Below are 21,440 nucleotides of genomic sequence, written 5' to 3'. Positions count from 1 at the left end.
TGTCAACATACCTTATATATAATAAGAGATATGTTAAATTATTGTATAATGGTGTATTAAGAATTGTAGTGCAAAATAAATAAATGAATGAAACATTAAAAAAATATAAAGCTGAAAAAAATGAACATGTCTTAGACAATGTGTGTAACTCATTAACCAGTAAGATATCACAATTAATCAAAATGACTATTTGATTTAGAGTCTTAAGATCTTTAGGGGACAGTTCATTTGCACACTAACAGGAACATCTGCATAACTGTGGACAGAAACTATTTGCATTGCTATCAGTTTTCAATACATTACTCCTATCTGTTGAGAATTTAAAGTATAGTCAGAGAGAAATTACTATTCTCCTCAAAACTATGCAAAGACTAACTAGCCTATCAAAGATAGAAGAATCCCAGCTGGAAAACCTAAAGGTGCTAGGCTTTTCAAAGAGGTTTTAATGCAGAGAACTGGTTTATATCGAGTTAGAAGTCTGAAAAAACGAAAAGGATACATTGAAGTAACCAAGATAGAGGAAGGAGCTAAAACCACTGGAACATGAAAAATAAATTAGAAGTGTTGTTACCAGAATCTAGGAACTCAAAAGGAATCTGAGGAACTGTGTGGGACCTCTGAAGAGGGGTGCACATCTGGTTGCTTAGACTCCTGAGGATACTCAGAGCAGCTAAAGTTTGGAAGGAACTGTTAGGAGAGGACATTTGGTTAGTTCTTCACTTTTGAAATGACATCCCAACTCTGAACTAGAGGAGGGCACTGTATGATTGATGGCTGTGCTTCTTGGAGGATGTAATTGGTATTAGTATTTCTTAGCAATTGTGATATAGCTCGTACTTGGGATGCATTCCCTTATTCCTATCTTCTACTTTCCAACTGCACCTGGCTATTTCTTATTGGCAGAAGTTAACCTGGAAACCATCTTGGCAGTTGAGTCTGGGATATATAGTTTGCAGATTCTCAGGCCTTGCATCATTGAACAAAATATAAGAAGATGAACTTGTAGTTGAGAGGCAGTAGGTTAGGGTTGAAAATAGCTTATTCTAATTCTCACTAATGCATGTATATGGGCTAATTAATTGGATATTGACTTTTTTTTTTGGTACTGGGGATTGAGCTCAGGAGTACTGAACCATGAGCCACATCCCTAGCCCTATTTTGTATTTTATTTAGAGATAGGGTGTCACTGAGTTGCTCAGTGCCTCCTTTTGCTGAAGCAGGCTTTAAACTTGTGATCCTCCTGCCTCAGCCTCCTGAGCTGCTGGGATTACATGCATGTTCCACTGCGCCCAGCTAATTGGACAGTCTTAAAACCCATGCTCTTAAAGTAGGGACTGATGAATTAGGGGTATTGAAGAATCAAGAAGAAATAGCACCAACAGCTTACTCTATTAATCTCCTTCATCTTTTTATTTTATTTTTTTCTTTTTTTAATTTTTACTGGTTGTTCACAACATTACAAAGCTCTTGACATATCATATTTCATACATTAGATTGAAGTGGGTTATGAACTCCCAATTTTACCCCAAGTGCAGATTGCAGAATCACGTCGGTTACACATCCACAATTTTACATAATGCCCAATTAGTAATTAGTATTCTGCTACCTTTCCTATCCTCTACTATCCCCCCTCCCCTCCCCTCCCATCTTCTCTCTCTACCCCATCTACTGTAATTCATTTCTCTCCTTGTTTACTTTCCCATTCCCCTCACAACCTCTTATATGTAATTTTGTATAGCAATGAGGGTCTCCCTTCATTTCCATGCAATTTCCCTTTTCTCTCCCTTTCCCTCCCATCTCATGTCTCTGTTTAATGTCAATCTTTTCTTCCTGCTCTTCCTCCCTCTCTGTTCATAGTTGCTCTCATTATATCAAAGAAGACATTTGGTATTTGTTTTTTAGGGATTGACTAGCTTCACTAAGCATAATCTGCTCTAGTGCCATCCATTTCCCTGCAAATTCTATGATTTTGTCATTTTTTATTGCTGCATAGTACTCCATTGTGTATAGATGCCACATTTTTTTTATCCATTCATCTATTGAAGGGCATCTGGGTTGGTTCCACAGTCTAGCTAATGTGAATTGTGATGCTATGAACATCGATGTGGCAGCATCCCTGTAGCATGCTCTTTTAAGGTCTTCAGGGAATAGTCCGAGAAGGGCAATAGCAGGGTCAAATGGTAGTTCCATTCCCAGCTTTCCCAGGAATCTCCAAACTGCTTTCCAAATTGGCCGCACCAATTTGCAGTCCCACCAGCAATGTACAAGAGTACCCTTTTCTCCACATCCTCGCCAGCACTTGTTGTTGTTTGACTTCATAGTGGCTGCCAATCTTACTGGAGTGAGATGGTATCTTAGGGTGGTTTTGATTTGCATTTCTCTGACTGCTAGAGATGGTGAGCATTTTTTCATGTACTTGTTGATTGATTGTATATCCTCCTCTGAGAAGTGTCTGTTCAGGTCCTTGGCCCATTTGTTGATTGGGTTATTTGTTATCTTATTGTCTAATTTTTTGAGTTCTTTGTATACTCTGGATATTAGGGCTCTATCTGAAGTGTGAGGAGTAAAAATTTGTTCCCATGATGTAGGCTCCCTGTTTACCTCTCTTATTGTTTCTCTTGCTGAGAAAAAACTTTTTAGTTTAAGTAAGTCCCATTTGTTGATTCTTGTTGTTAACTCTTGTGCTATGGGTGTCCTATTAAGGAATTTGGAGCCTGACCCCACAATATGTAGATCGGAGCCAACTTCTTCTTCTATCAGACGCAGAGTCTCTGATTTGATATCAAGCTCCTTGATCCATTTTGAGTTAACTTTTGTGCATGGCGAGAGAAAGGGATTCAGTTTCATTTAGTTGCATAGGGATTCCAGTTTTCCCAACAAAATTGTTGAAGATGCTATCCTTCCTCCATTGCATGCTTTTAGCCCCTTTATCAAATATAAGAAAGTTGTAACTTTGTGGATTAGTCTCTGTGTCCTCTATTCTATACCATTGATCCACCCGCCTGTTTTGGTACCAGTACCATGCTGTTTTTGTCACTATTGCTCTGTAATATAGTTTGAAATCTGGTATCGCTATACCGCCTGATTCACACTTCCTGCTTAGAATTGCTTTTGCTATTCTGGGTCTTTTATTTTTCCATATGAATTTCATGATAGCTTTCTCTATTTCTACAAGAAATGCCGTTGGGATTTTGATTGGCATTGCATTAAACCTATAGAGAACTTTTGGTAATATCGCCATTTTGATAATGTTAGTTCTGTCTATCCATGAACAGGGTATATTTTTCCATCTTCTAAGATCTTCTTCTACTTCTCTCTTTAGGGTTCTGTAGTTTTCATTGTATAAATCTTTCACCTCTTTTGTTAGGTTGATTCCCAAGTATTTTATTTTTTTGGAGGATATTGTGAATGGAGTGTTTTTCCTCATTTCCGTTTCAGAAGTTTTGTCGCTGATATACAGAAATGCCTTTGATTTATGCGTATTGATTTTATATCCTGCCACTTTGCTGAATTCATTTTTTAGTTCTAGTAGTTTCTTTGTAGACCCTTTTGGGTTTTCTAGGTATAGAATCATGTCATCTGCAAATAGTGATAATTTAAGTTCTTCTTTTCCTATTTTTATGCCTTTAATTTCTTTTGTCTGTCTAATTGCTCTGGCCAGTATTTCGAGAACTATATTGAATAGAAGTGGTGATGGAGGGCATCCCTGACTTGTTCCAGATTTTAGCGGGAATGCCTTCAATTTTTCTCCATTCAGAATGATGCTAGCCTGAGGCTTAGCATAGATAGCTTTTACAATGTCGAGGTAAGTTCCTGTTATCCCTAGTTTTTCTAATGTTTTGAACATAAAGGGATGCTGTACTTTGTCGAATGCTTTTTCTGCATCTATCGAGATGATCATATGGTTCTTATCTTTAAGTCTATTGATGTGGTGAATAACATTTATTGATTTCCGTATATTGAACCATCCTTGCATCCCAGGAATGAATCCTACTTGATCATGGTGCACAATTTTTTTGATGTGTTTTTGTATTCGATTTGCCAGAATTTTATTGAGGATTTTTGCATCTAGGTTCATTAGAGATATTGGTCTGTAGTTTTCTTTCTTTGAGGTGTCTTTGTCTGGTTTCGGAATCAGGGTGATGTTGGCCTCATAGAATGAATTTGGAAGAGCTCCCTCTTTTTCTATTTCCTGAAATAACTTGAAAAGTATTGGTATTAATTCTTCTTTAAAGGTTTTGTAAAATTCCGCTGTATACCCATCCGGTCCTGGGCTTTTCTTGGTTGGTAGTCTTTTGATGGCTTCTTCAATTTCATCCATTGATGTTGGTCTGTTCAAATTGTGTGTATCCTCCTGACTCAGTCTGGGCAAATCATAAGACTTAAGAAATTTATCGATGTCTTCACTATCTTCTATCTTATTGGAATATAGGTTTTCAAAATAATTTCTAATTGTCTTCTGTATTTCTGTAGCATCTGTTGTGATATTGCCTTTTTCATCCCGTGTGTTAGTAATTTGAGTTCTCTGTCTTCTTCTCTTCGTTAGCATGGCTAAAGGTCTGTCGATCTTATTTATTTTTTCGAAGAACCAACTTTTAGTTTTCTTAATTTTTTCAATAGTTTCTTTTGTTTCAATTTCATTGATTTCTGCTCTGATTTTAATTATTTCTTGCCTTCTGCTACATTTGCTGTTGTTTTGCTCTTCCTTTTCTAGGGCTTTGAGATGAAGTGTGAGCTCATTTATTTGTTGGTTTTTTCTTTTTTTGAGGAATGACCAGGCGATGAATTTTCCTCTTAAAACTGCTTTCATTGTGTCCCATAGATTCCGATATGTTGTGTCTGTAGTTTCATTTATCTCTAAGAATTTTTTGATTTCCTCCTTTATGTCTTCTGTAACCCATTGATCATTCAGTAACATATTGTTCATTTTCCATGTGATGTAGGATTTTTCCTTCCTTCTTTTATCATTGATTTCCAGTTTCATTCCATTATGATCAGATAAAATGCATGGTATTATCTCCACCCCTTTATATTTACTGTGGGTTGCCCTATGGCATAATATATGGTCTATTTTTGAGTAGGATTCATGTGCTGCCGAGAAAAAAGTATATCCATTTGATGATGGTTGATATATTCTATATATGTCAGTTAAGTCTAGGTTATTGATTGTGGTATTGAGTTCTATAGTTTCTTTATTCAACTTTTGTTTGGAGGATCTGTCCAATGGTGAGAGAGGTGTGTTGAAGTCACCCATAATTATTGTGTTGTGGTCTATTTGATTCTTGAACTTGAGGAGTATTTGTTTTATGAATGCTGCAGCGCCATTATTTGGTGCATAGATATTGATAATTGTTATGTCTTGTTGGTGAATGGTTCCTTTTAACAGTATATAATGTCCTTCTTTATCCCTTTTGATTAACTTAGTCTTGAAGTCGATTTTATTCGATATGAGGATGGCCACCCCTGCTTGCTTACGAGGACCGTGTGCGTGGTATATTTTTTCCCATCCTTTCACCTTCAGCCTGTGTATGTCTTTTCCAATCAGATGTGTCTCCTGGAGGCAGCATATTGTTGGATTTGTTTTTTTAATCCATGATACCAGCCTATGTTGCTTTATTGGAGAGTTTAAGCCATTAACATTCAGAGTTGCTATTGATATATGGTTTGTACTTCCAACCATGTTTGATTATTTATCCTTTTTAAAAAAAAATTTAGTTTGTTTCTCCATGATTATCTTTCCCCTCGCCCTCTGTCTTTACGGAGGCACTTCCCTCTGATGGTTTTGGTTATTGTTTTTCATTTCTTCCTCGTGTAGTGTTTTGCTCAAAATTCTTTGCAATGCTGGTTTTCTGGCTGCAAATTCTTTTAACTTTTGTTTATCATGAAAGATTTTTATTTCTTTTTTTTTTTTTTAATAAGTGGGTTTAGAACTTTATTTATTTTTTTAAGAGAGAGAGAATTTTTTAATATCTATTTTTTAGGTTTTCGGCGGACACAACATCTTTGTTTGTATGTGGTGCTGAGGATTGAACCTGGGCCGCATGCATGCTAGGCGAGCACGCTACCACTTGAGCCACATCCCCAGCCCGAAAGATTTTTATTTCGTTGTCATACCTGAAGCTTAATTTTGCTGGATACAGAATTCTTGGTTGGCATCCATTGTCTTTCAGTGTTTGAAAAACATTGTTCCATGACCTTCTTGCTTTCAGCGTCTGTGATGAAAAATCCGTTGTTAACCTAATTGGTTTACCCCTGAATGTAATCTGCCTCCTTTCTCTTGTAGCTTTAATATTTTCTCTTTGTTCTGTATATTGGATATCTTCATAACAATGTGTCTTGGCGTTGGTCTACTGTGATTTTGTGTGCTCGGTGTCCTGTATGCATCTTCAATTTGTATATCTGTTTCCTTTTTTATTTCTGGAAAGTTTTCAGTAATTATTTCATTCAGCAGGTTTCTCATTCCCTTGGTTTGAATCTCTGTACCTTCTTCTATCCCGATGACTAGTAAGTTTGGCTTTTTTTATGTTATCCCATAACTCTTGGATGTTTTTCTCGTGATTTTTTACCAGCCTTTCTGAGTTGGCTAGACTCTTTTCAAGATGATATATTTTGTCTTCATTATCTGACGTTCTGGCTTCTACTTGATCCACTCTGTTAGTGATACTCTCAATTGAGTTTTTAATTTGGTTTATCGTTTCCTTCATTTCTAGAATTACTGTTTGATTTTTTTATAATCTCTATCTCCTGATAAAGATGCTTAACTTCTTCTTTTATCTGTTTATGTAACTCATTCTCAATGTGTTCTTTCGCTGCTTGAATTTGCTGTCTCGTATCCTCTTTAAGGTTCCATTCCATCTGTCTAAGGTGTTCCATGAGTTCTTTATATGACCATTTTTTGATGACTCTAGGTCCTCCTGAATATTTAGGTTGTCCTGCATTGTTTGTACTCCTTTTCTTCCTTGCTTTTTGAAGCTGCTCATGTTACTTCTTGTTCTGTTTGACTGCTGAGTTAGTGTTTACTCCTATAAATTTATTTGATGCTTGGGAGGAAAGGTATTAGAAGGGAAGGGAAGAAGTCACTAAAGAGAATGAGAGTAAGCAGGTAGAATTCAAGGAAGGGGGGATAAGATAATTGAAAAGAAATGAAAAGACAAAAGAAGAAAATAAATAGGAAATAAAAAAAGAAAAGATTTAAAAAAATTTAAAAAACTTAAAATTAAACTTGGAAGAAAAAAATTAAAAAAAAATAAAAAATAAAAAACAAGAAAGAAAAATGAAAATGAAAGAAAAACCCAAATCAAAATAAAAAAAAATAGAAAAATTAAAAAAAGAGAAAAGAAAAAAGAAAAGAAAAAACTAATAAATGCAGTCTTAGAGTTTGATTAACTTCTCTTCCAGTAGGTGGCGCTGTGCCCACCAGGCCAAGTTTCTCCTGTCAATACGCGGGAACCAATCACTGTGCAGCAGCTCCTCCTCCCAGACTGGGCGAGTCTCCAATCCTGAGTGCCTAGGGCCTCCTCTTGTGTCTAGTCACTTCCCCACTTTTCCTCTAGCCAGGCCCCTCTCACGGGTGCTGCTCACCACAATACTGGGTACACGCCAGGTGTGCTGCTCCCGGGAGCCCTGTTGTCATGAATGACTGGGCACACTCTCCCTGTCTGCCATTCCCTCAGACCCTAAGTTTGTAGAGCTTGGGGCTGAGAATCCTCAGCGAATTTTACTGCCCCTCCGGTAGCCACGCCCCCAGTAGCTGGTGCAAGAAACCTCAGCTCTCAGCACTCGTGGGAGCGGTAGTTCCGCGCCTCGGGTCCCAGGCCACCTCTAATTCCCTGGGTCTGGCTTCTGAGCTCACGGGAGAGCTGGGAGGGGCCCTTAAGGTTTCCCCGATGTGTGGAGAGGGAAGGCTAGGGGATTACACACCTGTAGCCGCAGGATTCAATGAAGTTATCTCCTCCGCCGCAGTCTGATGACGTCAGTTCTCTGCCATGGTGGTATCTCTTGCAAATGGCGACAGTTCGTTTCCCTTTGCCGGGTGACCAATGCAACGGGTGGGTCCTTCCTGTCTCTCCCAAGCCCCGTTTCAAACCTGTGGCCGCTACCTATGAAGGCTCGGTAGGCATTTACCTCCGTAGGATCAGAAGGGCCGACCAGTTGTTTCAGCCGGATGGATCAGTGCTCACTTGCAGCTGTTTGTCTTCGAGAAGCAGGCGAACGGGAGCTTGAATTCAGCCGATCTGGGCTCGGTGTGTGTTCTGAGAGGCCCAGACTGTTCGCCCCAGATCCACGTCAGCTCAGCATTGCCTAGTGATCCTGAGCAAACAGATTTAGGCTGTTTACGACTCCCTATGCCTGCACAGCTGAAGAGGTCAGAGACTTGATCTCTCCGCACCCGCCGCCATGTTCCCATCTTTTTATTTTTTAAGTTTATTTTTCAAGTTTATGGACCTTTATTTTATTTATTTGTTTTTATGTGATGCTGAGAATTGAACCCAGTGCCTCACACATGCTAGGCAGGTGCGCTACCACTGAGCCATAACCTTGGTCCAAATCTCCTTCATCTTTTATCTGAAGGTATAATACAAAACAAACAAACAAGAAAATCCTAGAACTAATAAGTGAGTTTTTTAAGGTCAGTATGTGAACACCAGTCTTATTTCTGTGTACCAACAGTGGAAAATCAGAAATGAAAATTTAAAGATTTGTGAATGCACCAGAGGAAAACATGAAATATGTAGAAATCTAGCAGACTATGTGCTAGGTATGTATTTTAAAACACTGGAAAATATTAATGAAAGAAATCAAAGAAGACCTAACTAAAAGGAGAATTATATATATTCATGGAATGAAAGACTCACTATTAATATATCAGTTGTTTCCAAACTAATCTACATTCTAATTGAAATTTCCATAAAAATTCCATCAGAATTTTTTTTGTATTGACCAAGCTGATTGTAAAATTTATATAGAAGGACTAATTAACTAGAGGAGCTAAAATTTTTTTGAAAACGAAGAACAAAGTTGTAGGACACACTGCCAGATTTTAGGGATTGCTGCAACGTTATAGTAATTAAGAAAGTATTGATGAAAGGATAGACACATAGCTTGGTGACATAGAGAATTCAGGAATATAGCCATACAACCTAAACTGACATTTTCCAAAGAATATACTAATGGCCAACTAGGACATCAAAAAGAGTCTCAAGGGTTTGGGGTTGTAGCTCAGTGGTAGAGTGCTTGTTGAGAATGTGTGAGACACTGGGTTTCATCCTCAGTACCTTGTAAAAATAAATAAATAAAGGTATTGGTCCATCTAAAAATTTTTAAAAAAGAGTCTCAAAGTCATTAGTCATCAAGGAAATGAAAATCATTTCATGAAATGAAAAAAATGTAATTGATATATTTTGAGGAAAAGCTGATAGAATTAGTTTATGCTTCCTGAGTGGCTTGAGAAAAAGAACTAACCAGTAATATGCAAAATTTTGCCTTGAACTTCAAGAAGATCTGCCACTTAGTCAAATATGAAAGACAAGGGAGGATAAAGTAAAGATTTTGGAGAGGCTGAAATACCTTTTAAACATCTAAGTGAATGTGTCCATTAGTCAATTTCATGTAAGATTGAATTCAAGAGAAATATATGGAAGGAAATATGAGCTTGGGAGCCATTACTGTTTGCATATACTTTTAAAAGGTATTAGAGAAGAAGGAGTGAGATTTCTTAGGGAGTATAGATAGCGAAGTCATACAGGGACTGAACCCTTGACCGCCCCAGTGTTGGGAAGTTGGAAAGATGTCAAAGATCATGCAGAGGGAAGTTGGAAAGATGTCAAAGATCATGCAGAAAGCAGGTCAGTAAGATAGGAGGACCAAAATAGAAACCAGGTGAACTAAGTTGATTAAGGAAGTAGTAATTAAGTGATGATAGTTCAGTTTACATGAAGCATAGAATTCCACTGGATTCAGCACTTTGGATGTCACTGGTGTCTTTGTTAAGAACAGCTTCAGTAGAGAGGTGGGAGTAAAAGCCCAGTTGTGCCAAAGAGGAAGAGGAATCTGTAGATATAGATAGCTCTTGAGTAGTTTTGCTATAAAGTGATAGTAAAAACTGGGAACACCTTAGGAATCAGATGCGGGTTTAGAAGTCATTAAAAATTGACATGGGCAATATAATATGTTTGCATGTTAGAAATGGTCTAGGAGAGAGAAAAGTTGATGATGTCAGAGGAAGATGACAGTTGAAAGAATAGTTGATAAACAGGGAAGAAGAGGTGAATTTGTTGACTAATGGAATGGTTATACCCAGGAGCACAGAAAGGTGATTGCAACAGGAGGAAAGGTGAGACATGGCTATGAAATCACTGAGTAAAATACTTACGATGTGTCAGGTACTATTTTAAGCACTTTATATGTGTTATTTCATTTAGTCATCACAATAGAACTCTAAAGTAGGTATTATTATTATTATCTATATTTTAGAGGTGAGAAAACCAAGGCAAACCTATATTAGATATTGAATATGAAAATACATAATAACAGGAAATAACAGGAAATGGAAAACTTAGTCAAGGTCCCACAGTCAATGTGTAAAGTTGGGTAGGTATGTAGCTGGATCAATTTTTATAGGCACATTAGAAGTACTAGTGAGAGAGTCAGTAGACTAGGAAACAGATACCCTTGCCCAAGCAATACTTAAAACTTCTAGTCATAATTTTAAAGAGATCATGAGAATGACAGTTTCATGAACAGTAAACATAAAATTGTGATATAATTGATACATGCTTCTCTAAAATTGCAAACCTACATGTCCACAAATGTGAAAAAAACCCAATAAATCCTCAAGTGCCAACCACCCAACTTCAGTAGTTATCAAAAGAGAGATAATATAAAAAAGGTTTTGAAACTAAGATTGCTTCTGATTATTTTTTTAGTGAGGTAATTTTGAGATAGGAGGAAAACTGGTTTACAGAGAAGCTAGTTGGGAGGGAGTCACATGGTTGATAGGTCTATGTCAAACTCATTGGCCTTTAGAAAACTTGCTGTATCTTTTCCATTTGAAATGTTTTTCCATTTATTTGATTCATTATTGCAGTTGTGTCATGACAATGGATATGAAAAATGTAAAACTTGCCTAACCTAGAAAAATTTATGTCTGTTAAACAAAGATTGGTAATTTTAAAAATTGCTCTCAGAATTTCTCTTTAAGACATTAGTATTTATTAGATTTAGAAATTTTTAAAGTCTCAGCAATAAAAGGTGGCATTTATATGAAGATAGTTTTGTAATTTGTTAACGCAAAGCATTTGTGCAGGGGCCTACACATTGTGCTTTGAGGAAATTTTCTTTTAAATGGAGAGACAGCCTGTATTCTCAGTGATCTTTTAAATGAAATGTAGCTGAAAATATTTTGAATTTATTCTAAAACAACTAAATGAGTCTATTAAAATAAAGCAAAACTGTTATAGATAAAAATTAGAATTCATATATTTAAAGATACTCCAAAAGCTACAAAGGAAAATATTTAATACTAATTTTAAATCACCAGAAAAAATAAGGATAATATAGAAAAGAAAACTTAAGAACAGACCATATAATAGTAATGGGTGGCTTTATAAAAGATTGGAGTTTCGGTATAGTAAAGAAAGAGGGAGAACATTTGTCAGGGGAGATCTTACAAAAATCATCTACTGAAACATTTTTTAAGTTATGTATATAAATTCTGCACATCCAAGTCTTCTCATTGGATTGTGGTGACAATTGCTGAGGTTATGCCATTTTGGAAAGCAACCAGGTCTTGGGAGAAGCATGTAAGTTCAGACTATGACATGCTGGTATTAAGGTGCTTTGAATCTTCTGGAGCTCAGAATCCCCGTGCAGAAGTGATAATGTGAGAGCGAAAGTGTTAGATCACTGGGGGCAGAGTGGAGAAGGAGCTGGGGACACCTAAGAGACATGGAGGATTTCATGGATTTCATGATGGGCATAAGGAAGGAGTGCTTTGTCACTGAGGCCAAGGTCAGTAGTAAGAGTGGTCAACAGTGAATGGACTGAACATGTCCCCTGAATTTAGTGGCATGGAGGGAGGTCTAGATTACTTTAGTGAAAACTTCAAAGAGAAAAAGAGAGAAGCCACATTAAACTGAGTTTGGGGAGAAGAAATAGAAATGAATGAGTATATAACTCTTTTGAGAGATTCCATGTTGAAGGGTAGGAAACAACATGAGATTTATGTGGAATTGAATGAAGATTTCTTGTACCTAGAGGTATTGATTAGAGTTTTAGTAACTGTAGATTCAGTGATGACTTGTTGAACTACATACATCATGTAGCAAATGTTTTATTTAATTATATTGAATCCTTATATGATAATTCAAATCATTTTGCCTTTCAATGTAGAGAAAATGAGCTTATCCCTTTGTGTATTGTTGCTTTAATTAATTCAATTTTCTGTACCTTGAGTATAGAAATTCAGTGTCCATCACACCATATGTTTTTCTTATCCAAAATATGATTAGAGCCAAACCTTAAGTTACAAAAGATCATTTCATCACTAATTCTGGTGCTCTTGTGACATAATATTATTTGGTCATCTCAAATTTAATTGGATAATAAAGAAAAGTCAGGTGGAAGAAAGTTCTAGGTGTCAAATGGTTTTCTCAGCTTTAACTCTTTTCAAGAGTAATTAACACTCTTCTACTTAACATATTTTGTCAATTAGATTTAATTATCATGTTTTTACAAATTATCTGAAGTAATATTTTAATTTAAATCCATAAGAGAAATCTAAAGAATTCAAATCATTATTGTTTTGATGATGAAATTATTTAAGGTCGTTGCACATACTTCAAGCGCCATAGGAATATAAAAGGGTCTCTTTCTCTTTTAATTTTGTTACAGATCTCCAAAATATCTTTTTGGAGTATACTGTTCCATATTCTTTTCCTGTGCATGTTTAAAAGCAGGTTTCAAAATACTGTATTTAAAATTATTCCTCTGTACTATTTTGAGACCTGTTTCTGTCACTTAGTGTAGTTATGTTCTTTAATAATGTTAAATCATTTAAACCCTGTCTCTTTTACTTTGAGTTGATTTAAGGCCATCTGTATTATCAGCTTGTATTCTCTGACCCAACAATATAAAAGTTTAGCTAGCTGAAAGCAGAATGGGTATAAATCTGATGATTTATTTAGATACTGATGCGACAAGTTTATTTGAATTCGTTGAAGTTATGGAAATGAGTATAGGTTTTGCTAAGAGATCCAGATCATGGCAGCGTGAGGAAAAAAAAAAAATTGAACATATTGTGTCAGAGGAAGGGCATGCCAAAACTGGGGTCTGTGCTAGTGTGTATAATCTAGAAAAGTAGGTGGGACACCAATTTTGGTAAGCAGACATACGGATTCCATGACTTTCAGGCTTAAATCTTGAAACCAGAGCCTGGAGTAGGCCAAACCAGAATACATCATCAAGTTTGGAGTCCAGATAGTGGAACCAGAGTCAGCTCTAAGAGATAGTGAAATCTGAGCAAAAAAGCATAGAATGTAGCTCTAGATTTAAGCTAGGCACTGGGAAAAAGATGAGTAGTGGAATTACATGAGACTGGGAACTATAATTCTGTTTCTTGTCAGGTGGCAGGTTATCATAGTATCATACCACTATGTGTTCATGGATTTTAGGCCAAGAAACATTCACCTTTGTTCTGATTTTAAACACCCTTGAGAATGGGTTATGCTCATAGTGTGTGTTGTTCTTGTGGCAAGGTGGACCTGTATAGGTTCTGGTGCCTATAGGGAAGGGTAAGGTCCATCCTTTATGGAGCACTTGTAGTTAAAATAAGGCAACAAGACAAATTCCGAAGTGCAAATAATGAACTGTATTCTTATCAAGAAGTTCATTTTAGATAATTTTTAATCTGAAAGATCCTTCACATGCTGAAACAGAGTTCTGAGAGAGATGACCAAGACATAGACTTCCCAGAGGAATATGGGTCAGAATATAGGTGTCACAGGAAACTAAACTATGTATATTTCATGCCTTCTGTACTGTGGAGCATACTTTTCATGGTCCAGTGGACCTGACCTCAGAGAAAAGAGTGTAGTCAGCATGTGGAAGGCCTGTGATCCACTTGATAGCCTACTAGCCATCCTACCAAACATTTATCTCAGGGGATTCAAATATTTGTCTTTATGCCTTGAAATGCTGCTAAGAAATATGTAACTAACATTCATTATTCTGAATAAGTTCACAGGGTGATTTAAAAAGTACATGAGAAGAAGAAAAAGCTTTCCCTTAAGGTAGGATAACATGGCTTACCAGGAACTAAGATAAGACTAGACAAAAACAAATACAAAAGTCAAAAGACATCATAGAGCTTGAACACTACTCTTGTTTCATGCCTGGTCATTTTTCTCTTGACCCAGGCTCATGCTCCCCACCCCACTTTTGTGTTACTAAGAATTGAACACCTCAGGAGTGCTGTACCCCTGAGCTGTGTGCCCAGCCCTTTTGTTTTGAGACAGCTTCATTAAGTTGCTGAGGCTGGCCTTGAGCTTGTTATCCTCCTTCATTAAGTCACTGGGATTACAGGTGTGCTCCACCATGCCCAAGTCCAGGCTCTAATTTTAATATAAACTAGTAAATGTACTTTCCATAGCAACAGCAGTTTAGGAATGGTAAAGGGAATATGAATGGTTTGTTTTCTTACTTCAGGCACAATAACCTTGGTGCACGACCGAAAGGGCTACTCACTTTGGTGAAGAGTGGTGTTCCCGAAGCATTGAGGGCAGAAGTATGGCAGCTGTTAGCGGGCTGCCATGACAACCAGGCGATGCTGGACAAATACCGAATTCTTATCACAAAGGTAGGACACTCTTTTCATATTATTTTCATGGAGCATCTTAAGTTAATTCTGTTTTTCAAAGCTTCCACAAGTCATAATGCTTTGAACTTCTTTAAAAATAGTTATTTTGGTGTTGTGCACTTAATACTTCTGACTTTTGTTTTGAATACTTGTTGAATAGTGGTAAGTGATGTTCATATCATCTATGAGCAATTTATGCCTAGGTTTCATTTTTTTCCTTCAAGTGACTTTATGATTTTTTAAATTTTAAATGTTTTTTTTGATGGACCTTTATTTTATTCATTTATTTATATGTGGTACTGAGAATTGAATCCAGTGCCTCACACATGTGAGGCAGGTGTTCTGCCACTGAGTCACAACCCCAGCCCGACATTATAAATTTTATTTACCAAATTGAATATACGATTGGCTCTTGGTATCCTGGGTTTTGCATCAGCAGATTCAATGAACTGTGGATGCAAAATATTTGGGGGGAGGGGAAAGCTTGTGTCTCTACTGAACACTTAAGCTCTCCTCCCTTGGTATTATTCCCTAAACAATATAGACTAATCAGTACTTACATAGTATTTACATTATATTAGGGAATATAAGCACTCTAGAGATGGTTTAAAATGTACAGCAGGATTTACATAGGCTGTATGTAGATGCAATTCCATTTTACATAAGAGATTTGAACATATTTGGGTTCCCCAGGACCATCCTGACTTCAGATGAGCTAGCTACAAATATGAGGGTTCCCATAGACTCCCTGAGGTTTGATAATTTGTAGCAATGACTCAGAACTCAGCAAAGAGCTCTACTCATGATAATTTTATTTTTTAATAGCAAAACAGTGCAAATCAGAATTAGCCAACCAAGTCTATTGCCCTTTTAAAGAGCTTTCCCCTAAGTCCGAACCATGACTCTACTTAATATCCTTTGACCAGAATTCTGTAATAATAAGAAAGAGTAGATATTTGGAGGACAACTGCCTTTCTCTGCTTTAGTTTGCTTCTTAATTTGAGATTTGTCTTAGAATAATTTGTTTTTAAAATACATGTACATCTTAGTTTATATTCAGAATGGCGAATGTTACTAGTTGCCATTTGAGATTGACTAGCATTGTGTAATAAAGATTGTAATATAAATATTTCCACATTCAATTATAAATATATGACAACATAAACTTATTTTATTTCTATTGTTAACAGTACAATTTATTAAAGACATAATTTTCCTTCAGACATTATAGAAATGTGTTGCTCTGATCATGTGCCTATATTCAAGCTCTCAAGTCATAACATTTCTGACAGGACGTACAATGGAATACTTAATTTCATTGTCTTCCTTACATCATAGCCAGAGATAATAATAAGATGAATACTGTCATTATTTCTAAAAATGATTTTCTCACTTTTCTATGTTTAGGAGTAGAAATGAGACAGCAAATGCTTGTAGCCAAGAGTGTATTTGTGTATTTTGGGGCTTACCACCACTCAGTGGGAAGAGAACAAACATGCAGAGGATTTTCAGTAAGAAGTGCTTGCATATTTGGCACTTATTGGTCATGGGTTCAGCAGCTGTTAGTCTCTTCTTTTGCTTTAGTTAATTTTTTCTATTTATTAATGGAATGGCAAGATTTCAAGGTCAGTTAATGAAATGTTGCAGCTTGAAGAAACAGTGTTGCTTCATAAAAACCTTACTAGAGGCTCCAGGTTGCTGGGAAAGAAGGAATACAAAGTGTTTATGGAAAAGCTACTTTATGACTTAGCTTCTATGAAAAAGTCATCTCTCATCAATTCTATATTAGGAGTGCTCTAGATGAGAAGCAGAGGCCACAGATCACCCACCTTCTGAAACACTCATCTAAGGGGAGTGAACATGTAGCCTTCAGGGTGGGTCTAGCCTGCAGAGTTGTTTTGTGTAGCTATCAGAACATCCAAGAATGATATCCATCTCTGGCTCAATTTGACTTTCTTTTGCTGGCACGATGAATCACTGAGCAATAATCACATTTTCATGGATTCTGTGGCATTTGATATGGGGAGGTTATGTATATTTTAGGGCAAGTTGAATTTCATCTAGTGTAACAGAATTATATGTGTAGTTTCAGTAATTATATGACATGTGTGATATAATTTATTAAATCTTGTGGTTAGTTCTTATCGCAAATATTAGGTTATAGAAGTGCTCTTTTATAGAAGTGAATTTGTAACATTCATACTTAGTACTTTATTAGAATCCAAACAAACCTTTAATTGAAAAACTTTCAGAAATAACAAAATTACCACAATTTTCTTCCTACCCCTTGAAATTTTGTTTTTTTTTTCCCCTGAATCTTTTCTTCGAGAAGTCTGTACCTTTTCATTTTAAAGCATTTGAGCTTTGTTGTTTGAAAGATCTGCATTTTAGTTTCACCTCTCCCAAGTATTCAGTATTGGAATCAGTGTGTGTTTCTACTTTAAAATATAGAAACTTCCAGTCACTGTTAGACCAGGATGCAAGAAAAGACCACTGACTCCAGTTAAAATCAAATTAAAGTAAGCTTATTGTTTCCACCTGCTGGGCTGCCTCTCCCAACAAAAACCTCGGGAACAAGACAGCCTTGCATCTTTATTGCGGCCCAGCTTTATAGCCCAGAAAGTTACACAAAGGGGGGTTACATGAAGAGTATAACACAAAGGCTAGTTTACACATTTTTGCTGGCCCCGACATCAGAATCTGGCCAGAGAAGGCCAAGATTTATGAGGTGTCACTGAAGTTTCAGAGAGTGCTGCTATCTGGTCAGAGAGATCCAGGCATGGGTGAGTTCAAGGCACAAGCAAGTTCAGAATTTGCAGTAATTTATAGTAAAGCCAAAATTATCTTCTCATGGCTTTGTGGCGAGATGGCTCCCAATTTTAAGAGAAAATCAGGCTGGGTCTATCATCACCTGACATTCATAAGGACACATGAAGTGAATAACACCTGATGAAAATCAATTATGAATGGTCAGATTTGTCTGCACCCTCCTGCCCCCAGTGAATATCCAGGAATATTTGAATCCCAAAACTTGACTTTGTAGTGATTATATGACTTATTATTTTGGTGATTATGCAAATTCATATATCATAAAGTAAAATGATATCTTCTAAAAAACATTGTTAAAGATTGTCTGATATAATCAAGACCACAAGGTAAGTATTAATCTCATTCACTTATTAATTCATTCAATAACTTCTTTATTATTAACAACATTTTTTCTTTTTAAAAAATTTTAATTTGTTATATGTGACAACAGAATACATTACAATTCATATTACACCTATAGAGCACAATTTTTCACATCTCTGATTGTACACAAGTAGAGTCATATCCTTTGTGTCTTCTTACGTGTACTTAAGGAAATGAATACAATCACATTCCATATTCCCTCTCCCTTTCCCTCCCTCCCCTTTTCCTCTTTGCCCAATCTAAAGTTCATTTAATCCTCCCATTTACCTTCCCAAAAGCGTATTATGAATCAGCAGCTTAAATCAGAAAAATCACTTGGCATTTGGTTTTTTGGGAGTGGCTAATTTCACTTAGCATTATATTCTCCAGCCTCATCCATTTACCTACAAATGCCATGATTTTATTCTCTTTTAATGCTGAGAAATATTTCATTGTGTATATATATCACATTTTCTTTATCCATTCATCTACTGAAGAGCATCTAGGTTGGTTGCACAGTTTAGCTATAGTGAATTGTACTGCTATAAACATTGATGTGGCTGTGTCCTTGAAGTATGCTATTTGTAAGTCCTTTGGGTATAGACTGAGGAGTATGATTGCTGAGTCAAATGGTGGTTCAATTCCAAGTTTTCCAAGGATTCTCTATACTACTTTCCATATTGGCTGCACCAATTTGTAGTCCCACCAGCAATGTATGAGGGTGCCTTTTCCCCCACATCCTCGACAACACTTACTATTGTTTGTATTCTTAATAGCTGCCATTTTGACTGGAGTGAGATGAAATCTTAGAGTAGTTTTGATTTGCATTTCTCTAATTGCTAGAGATGTTGAACATTTTTTTCATATATTTGTTGATTGATTGTATATCTTCTTCTGAGAAGTTCCTTGGCCCATTGATTGATTATTACATGCGGATTTCCAGTTTTCCCAGCACCATTTGTTGAAGAAGTGATCTTTTCTCCACTATATGTTTTTGGTTAGACTCTGTGTCCTCTATTCTGTACCATTGGTCTACCAGTCTATTTTGTGTCAATACCATGCTGTTTTTGTTACTATTGCTCTGTAGTATGATTTCAGGTCTAGTATAGTGATGCCACCTGCTTCACTCTTCTTGCTAAGGATTGCTTTAGCTACTCTGGGTCTCTTATTTTTCCAGATGAATTTCATGACTGCTTTTTCTATTTCTATGAGGAATGCCATTGGGATTTTGATTGGAATTGCATTAAATCTGTATATTGCTTTTGGTAGTATGGTCATTTTGACAGTATTAATTCTGCCTACCCAAGAACAAAGTATATCTTTCCATCTTCTAAGGTCTTCTTTAATTTCTTTCTTTAGTGTTCTGTAGTTTTTATTGTAGTGGTCTTTCACCTGTTTCATTACGTTGGTTCCCAAGTATTTTATTTTATTTTTGATGCTATGGTAAATGGGTAGTTTTCCTTATTTCTCTTTCAAAGGATTTGTCACTGATATACATAAATGCATTTGATTTATGGGTGTTGATTTTGTATTCTGCTACTTTGCTGAATTCATCTACTAGTTCTAGCAGTTTTATGGTTGAATTTTTTTTTTTTGAGTCTTCTAGGTATAGAATCATATCATGGACAAATAGTGCTAATTTGAGTTGTTCTTTACCTATGCGTAGTTCTTTAATTTCTTCCGTCTAATTGCTCTGGCCAGTGTTTCAATAACTGTGTTAAATGGAAGTGGTAAAAGATGGCATCCCTGTCTTGTTCCAGTTTTTAGAGGGAATGCTTTCAATTTTTCTCCATTTAGAATGATGTTGGCCTGGTATTTAGCATAGGTAGCTTTTACGATGTTGAGATATGTTCCCGTTATCCCCAGTTTTTCTAGTGTTTTGAACATGAAGCAGTGCTTCTATTGAGATGATCATACGATTATTATTATCTTTAAGTCTATTGATGTGATGTATTACATTTATTGATGTCCATATGTTGAACCAACCTCGCATCTGTGGGCTGAATCCCACTTGATTGTGGTGCACAACACATATCTTTTTGGTATGTTTTTTTATTCAATTCACCAGAATTTTATTGGGAATTTTTGCATCTATGTTCGTTAGAGATATTGGTCTGAAGTTTTCTTTTTTTTGATGTGTCTTTGCCTTGTTTGGGAATCATGGTGATATTGGCCTTGTAGAATGAGTTTGGAATTGCTGCCTCATTTTCTAGTTCCTGAAATGAATTGAAGAGTATTGGCATTAGTTCTTCTTTAAAGATCTTGTAGAACTCAGCTGTATATCCATCTGGTCCTGTGCTTTTCTTGATTGGTAGACTTCTGAAGGCATCTTCTGTTTTATTGCTTGAAATTTATCTGTTTTAATTGTGTATATTGGGCTGGGGTTGTGGCTCAATGGTAGAGTGCATGCCTAGCATGTGCAAGGCACCATGTTTGATTCTCAACACCACATATAAATAAATGAATAAAATAAAGAGCCATTAATGTCTTTTAAAAAATAAATTGTGTATATCATCCTGATTCAACTTGGGCAAATTATATGACTGTAGAAGTTTGTCGATGCCTTCAATATTTTCTATTTTATTATAGTACAAGTGTTCAAAAATAATTTCAAATTATCTTCTATGTTTCTGTAGTGTCTTTTGTGATATTTCCTTTTTCAGCATGTATGTTAGTAATTTGAGTTTTCTCCGTCCTTCTCTTCGTTAGCATGGCTAAGGGTCTGTCAATTTTATTTACTTTTCCAAAGAACCAACTTTTTGTTTTGTCAGGTTTTTTTTCAAGTGTTTTCTTTTGTTTCCATTTTATTTATTTCAGCTGATTTCAGCTCTGATTTTAATTATTTCCTGTCTTCTGCTGCTTTTGGTGTTGATTTGTTCTTCTTTTTCTAGTGTTTTGAGATGTAATGTTAAGTCATTGGTTTGTTGACTTTTTCTTTTTCTTAAGGAATGAACTACATGCAGTCAACTTTCCTCTTAGAACTGCCTTCATAGTGCCCCAGAGATTTCGATGTGTTGTATCTGTGTTCTCATTCACCTCTAAAAAATTTTTAGTCTCCTCCTTGATGTCTTCTGCAACCCATTGTTCATTCAGTAGCATATTATTTAGTCTCCAGGTGTTGGAGTGGATTTTATTTCTTACTTTATAATTAATTTCTTATTTCATTTTATTATGATCTGATAGAATACAGATCTTTTTTATATTTGCTAAGAGTTGCTTTGTGGCATAGTATATGGTCTATTTTAGAGAATGATCCATGTGCTGCTGAGAAAAAGTGTATTTGCTCATTGAAGGATGAAATACTCTAGGTATGTCAGTTAAGTCTGTTATTGATTGTATGTTTAAGTTCTGTAGTTTCTTTGTTCAGCTTTTGTTTGTACGATATATCCAGTGATGAAAGAGATGTGTTAAAGTC

The 21,440-nt window shown here is 36.1% G+C and overlaps 1 protein-coding gene across 5 annotated transcripts in view; it reads left to right on the top strand.

The window, feature by feature from the left end:
• Rabgap1l (RAB GTPase activating protein 1 like) overlaps nucleotides 1-21,440 on the top strand; it is a 628,203-nt gene that overhangs the window by 171,437 nt on the left and 435,326 nt on the right. For all 5 annotated transcript variants that reach the window (XM_077803024.1, XM_077803022.1, XM_077803023.1 and 2 more), the window contains one exon: nucleotides 14,704-14,854. In XM_077803024.1, the coding sequence (XP_077659150.1) occupies nucleotides 14,704-14,854 (151 nt within the window). The remainder of the gene's footprint in view (nucleotides 1-14,703; nucleotides 14,855-21,440) is intronic.

Source organism: Urocitellus parryii, chromosome 9, assembly GCF_045843805.1.
Source record: "Urocitellus parryii isolate mUroPar1 chromosome 9, mUroPar1.hap1, whole genome shotgun sequence".
Taxonomy (NCBI): Eukaryota; Metazoa; Chordata; class Mammalia; order Rodentia; family Sciuridae; genus Urocitellus; species Urocitellus parryii.
The sequence above is the reverse complement of the archived record's forward strand: the minus strand, read 5'-3'. Positions and strand labels throughout refer to the sequence as shown.